Source organism: Cariama cristata, unplaced genomic scaffold, assembly GCF_000690535.1.
Source record: "Cariama cristata isolate BGI_N322 unplaced genomic scaffold, ASM69053v1 scaffold31182, whole genome shotgun sequence".
NCBI lineage: Eukaryota > Metazoa > Chordata > Aves > Cariamiformes > Cariamidae > Cariama > Cariama cristata.
The window spans coordinates 711-6038 of NW_009602636.1; the positions used below are offsets into that span (position 1 = coordinate 711).

The 5328-nt window shown below is 39.5% G+C and overlaps 1 protein-coding gene across 1 annotated transcript; it reads left to right on the plus strand.

Annotated features, from left to right (window-relative positions):
* The first annotated feature begins 327 nt into the window (after positions 1-327).
* On the plus strand, positions 328-4648 carry OXSM (3-oxoacyl-ACP synthase, mitochondrial). The gene is made up of 2 exons (XM_009694862.1): positions 328-1310; positions 4043-4648. The coding sequence occupies exons 1-2, from the start codon at positions 328-330 to the stop codon at positions 4443-4445; spliced, it is 1386 nt and encodes a 461-aa protein (XP_009693164.1). The 3' UTR covers positions 4446-4648.
* Positions 4649-5328: the final 680 nt, after the last annotated feature.

Genomic DNA, 5328 nt, shown 5'->3' on the forward strand with positions numbered 1-5328 from the left:
ATGGTGGTTAAAGCCCCGGGGGGAATTTTGCAGCAAAACCAGTGGTGCAAAGTCATATTTGTTAGCAGCTTAAGCTAGAAGAGCCCACTGGAGACATTCACAAAGTGAATGTGTTTCTGTGCCCTGGCGGCCGTAACACTGTGCCTCATTACAGACAAGGAAACTGGATCTCTTTCTGCAGGGTTGAAAATAGGTTTTCATGTAAAAAAGCAGGTTATTAATTTAGTGTACTTGGAATGTTTTTCACGCTGGCTGCTTTATTGTTGTGTTTGTGTCTTTTTTTCCCTCCCAGTTACAGGAATGTGCTTGAAGTGATTGATTTCCACCATGTTCTCACCGTGCTCACGGGATCTAGTAAAGATTGGAAGTCTTCATCTCCAGAGTCTGAATTTAAATCTGCATTTACTAAACCACAGAAGAGCTTTCAGCAAGTCAGTGCCTGCATGTCGAAGGAAAGTAGTTGTTACAGGTATTGGCTTAGTGTCCCCTCTTGGTGTGGGGACTCAGTTTGTGTGGAAGCACCTTCTCCAAGGAGACAGTGGGATTGCATCGCTAGACGGGGAAGAATATGCAGGCATCCCGTGTAAAGTGGCCGCTTGCGTGCCAAGGGGAAACAAGGAGGGTCAGTTCAGTGAAGAAAGCTTTGTGTCAAAGTCAGAGATCAAATCCATGAGCTCTGCCACTGTGATGGCCATCGGTGCAGCAGAGCTAGCAATGAAGGACTCCGGCTGGTCTCCCCAGTGTGAACAGGATCGCTTAAGTGCCGGTGTGGCAATTGGGATGGGAATGGTTCCACTGGAAGAGATTTCTGATACGGCCGCTTTATTTAAAACAAAGGGTTATAACAAGGTCAGCCCATTCTTTGTCCCAAAGATTTTAATCAATATGGCAGCAGGCCATATCAGCATTAAATACCAGCTGAAGGGGCCGAATCATGCTGTGTCAACTGCTTGTACCACCGGCGCACATGCCATCGGAGACTCCTTTAGATTTATTGCCGCTGGTGATGCTGATGTCATGTTGGCTGGAGGGACTGAGGCTTGCATTAGTCCTTTGTCCTTGGCTGGATTTGCAAGAGCTCGCGCCCTCAGCACGAGTTTTAACTCAAGCCCTAAAATGGCCTGTCGACCATTTGATTCGCGGAGAGAAGGGTTTGTAATGGGAGAGGGTGCTGCTGTGCTGGTCTTGGAAGAGTACAGACACGCTGTACAAAGAGGTGCTAGGATCTATGCAGAAGTTTTAGGTTATGGACTGTCTGGTGATGCTTGCCACATAACAGCACCTAATCCAGAGGGAGATGGTGCATTCAGGTAAGAGCTATATGTTGATTATGACGGCTACTTCATATGTTCATTTTGTTTCTGTTATTTTATGCTTTTCCTAGAGAAATGCTGTTCAAACTTGAGTTAATATTCCAAAAGCCTGAAAACTTAATCTGAAAAATGAAAGAGCTTCTAGTAAGGTTTTGCCCCGATTTTCTTTTTTTAGCAACAAGGTGAAGGCCAGTTCTTGCTAGAATCAGCCTTTTTGCATAGAGCTACAGAAACTTTATGTGAAAATGTTTTGCATTTGGTGCCTACAGCTGTTCACACAAAGAAGTCTCAATGGAAACCTCTTTTTTAAGATTTTTGTGGTACGATAGAACATTTTGAGGTTCTCCTTCACCCTTTGTCCATAGAGAAGAGAGACCCCACTGCAAAAGCAGGGCATGTCATTTGTTGTGGTCTGAAAGGAGACTGGTGTTCCTGAAGAAATCACAAGTGATGAAAGCTGTAGAGCACTTGGAGGATCACGTTTGTTAGAATAGTTACCGTACATGTAATGAGCATTGGAGGTGGCTATTCTTATTTAGAAAAGACTTCAGCTCTTCATAGGGAAAGTGTTTAGATTATATGCTGGTGCTGTAATCATGTTTAAATACTTCATTCTGATGCAGCCAGGAGTGTTGGTGGAGGGGCGGAGCAGAAATACACTTTAATACTGTTTAGTGAGATGGTAGAGCATCATCATTGTTAATCTCATCAAAAACAGTTCACATGTAAATGATATTCATCTAATCTTTATCATTGACCTAATTAAATTGTCGGTTAGATTACATGTGTAAGTTTGTGAGCTTTGTGTAGGCTGGATATTATTGTTGGCATTGGAATCTTTAGCAAATATTTAGTTTGCATTATTCTTAATGTATGTGAATATTTAATAACAAAATTCAATATATCGCTGCACAAATGGATCAAACTTCTGCATGGTATTGTAAAGCTGTGTTTACATCTTTATTGGGTTAACAGATTTTTCAAGAAGTGTAATATATCAGGTTTCCCTCTGTGATATTTGATTCATACTTAACTGTTCTGCAGACCTAGGTGTGAGCTGAGTAATCAGGAGTGTCTTATCTCGGATTTTCAGACTTGTTTACCCTTGAGATGATGTGGCAATATATTGTAACAGAATTTTTATATATTTTATGATTGCAGTAGCATATAAATTAAATTCACCGTGGGAAGTAGTTGAAAGTTAATCTTGATATCTCCAAAATGTGGAGCCTTTCCACCCTTGAGATGAGATAATACATTTTAATACAGTCTTCAAAACAGTATTTCATTACTGCAGTGGTGTATGGATTAAATCTAAAATATATACGCTTCTCTTATTTTTCTGTAGGAATTTTATTTGCCACGTCAAAAAATTTCAGAGGAATATATTTTTTGTCATCTTCTAATAACTACTTCAGTTGGAGACTAATACATATGTTGGAATAAACCTGCAGGAAAGGAGAGGCAAAGCCAGACTCAGAAGTGTGATTATAAAGTGTGTTCTACACAATTAATCTCTTAGCTCCTTAAATAAATATGTTCCTTGCAGCTGACATATTTAACTAAATTAATATATCTGTTTCCCTCACGGTTGATCAGTAATCTTTTTTGCCTGAATGTTGGCTCACTGTCTAGTGACAGGGAGCATCAGTGGCCTCCAACCTACGCTAAGCTGGGTGCTTCTGAGGGTAGGAGACGGTACTAGAGACATTTAAATTTGTCCAGCAGCCTGGGCTGTCTTTTTTTTTCGAGCTTGCTTTTATTCGCTTATTTTTCATAAATTTCTAAAGAGTCAGTGTTTTTTTGTTCAGAGACGCTTCATTAAGCTGTGTGCGCAAGGAGAGATATGTGATTCATCTCCTTCTTTCTGTGGGAAATCGGTGAGAAAATCACAGTATGGAGCTGTATCGATCCTTCTGCGGTTTTCATAAAAAAGCGTGTTTTATGGAGGCAGTCGCTGTTCACAGGTCATCAGGAGTCGGAATGGAACATACTGTGTCAGGGTAGAAGAGTGTGACTTTCAGTAAATCTCATTTTATATACAGGATTTGTGCTATCTCCTCGTCATCTTCTAGCCTCTGGACAGTGCGCAAAAGAAGCTCATGAAGAGGATGACTGCAGAATTTTTTTTCATTTCCCCGAATTTTTGTTTGATACAGCATTTTTTTTTCCTAATTCCCCAATACTCTAAATATGAGGGGAAATAAAACGTAAAAACTAAGGAATCTTCTTTTCATTTACAATGGGAAGGGGATTTCATGGACCATGGTACTGAAAGTTACGATAGTATGTCACTACACTAGGGAAACTTCAGTGGAGGGAACCTAAATTTTTGTAATAATTTCAGGTAGTTATTTCTCTCAAATGTTTTCAAATTTACATTGAAAAGGGTCTTTGACATATTAATGTAGCCTGTAGAGATAGTTTGTTATATCTTCTTTCTTTCTCTTTGTATTTTTCCCAACTGTGGAATTTTTAGCAGGAAGTCTGATTTTATAGTGGGCCTCACCACTACTGTCTTTCTCAGGTGGCTAAATGTAGTCACCACTGTGTTTAGTTAGGTGAATCCACCTCTTGTCATTTACATCTCTGGTAAAGTATGTCATGCAGATTTTCACATTTGATAAACATTGTAAAACATCCTATAGTTTTGCTTTTGGTGTGTACGTGTGTGTTAGTGACAAAAATATAGTGGGAAGTTCAGCATTCTGTCTTCTTTTTTTCCTTAGGTGTATGTCTGCAGCAATAAAAGATTCCGGGATCAAACCTGAAGACATAACATATGTCAATGCACATGCAACTTCTACACCTCTAGGAGATGCTGCTGAGAATCAAGCAATCAAGAGACTTTTCAAAGATCACTCACGTAATATTGCCGTTTCCTCAACAAAAGGAGCAACAGGACATCTCTTGGGGGCTGCAGGAGCAATTGAAGCAGCTTTTACTGCACTGTCCTGTTATCATGGAATTCTGCCACCCACTCTAAACCTGCAGGAAACAGAGGCAGAGTTTGATCTCAATTATGTTCCGTTAACAGCTCAGGAGTGGAAGACTGAAAAACGGCGTATAGCACTCACAAATTCATTTGGCTTTGGCGGTACTAATGCAACTTTATGCTTTGCAAATGTTTAACTTACGCTGTGCGTGTTGTGAAAAATGGCAGTAACAGTGCTTTTCTGTACTGCCACTCTTGGTGGGTACTGTGATCTTTTCTCAGCTTTGAGAATTGCTCATTTCGTGCCTAAGAGCTTTATTGACCCTAACATTTACATCAGTAATTCTTTTAGAAAGAGGAAACTTCTTTTACTCATTTAGATAAAAATAAATAAAAGACCTATTCTTTGTGTGGTAAAGAAGTTTTTGTTCTTGACTAGAGGAGGAGACATTGATCATTCCATGTTTTTACTTCATTACAATAGATTTTTCATATGCCTGTGACACAGAAATTGCTTGGAAACATTTATGCAAAAGGAGGCTGGCTAACAAGCTAGGACTCCACAGTCATGGTTTGATGACTTACTGTGTGATGATACAAGGTTTATGAGTGAGCTCCCCTTTGTTACCAGTGGCATTTATAATTCTGCCTTTTTCTTTGTCATAAATGGTTTCAAATATCATAGACGTACATTCTTCCACACAGATGGCACTCGGGAGACAATAATCTAGGAGTTCATGAGATTTCTGGCAGTGGTTCATTTTCTTTTCAGCTTTATTCATTTCCATATGTTGTGTTACCTCATTAGCCATGGCGTGCAGTGGTAACAGTGAAGGATGCATACAGCATGGCCTATGCATCTTCCATATGGCACAGGGATAGAATCAGTAGGTGATAACCTAGTTTGTTCTGAAATTTTGGACAAGAATGGCAAGGTAGATATTCAAGTATGGTATTGAAGATTTAAAAAATAGTTACACAGAAAGGAAAAATACTCTTGAAACCCCTGTTTGTTCTGCCAAAATGGAAAAATAGAACTAGCCAAGCTTGGAAAAAGAAGGAATCTTTCATATAAAAAAA

Excerpts from the sequence above, each read along its gene's own strand:
- OXSM (XM_009694862.1), top strand. The coding sequence starts at position 328 with ATGTTCTCACCGTGCTCACGGGATCTAGTAAAGATTGGAAGTCTTCAT. Across the intron at positions 1,311-4,042 it reads GAGGGAGATGGTGCATTCAG|GTGTATGTCTGCAGCAATAA; the intron begins GTAAGAGCTATA and ends TTTTTTCCTTAG.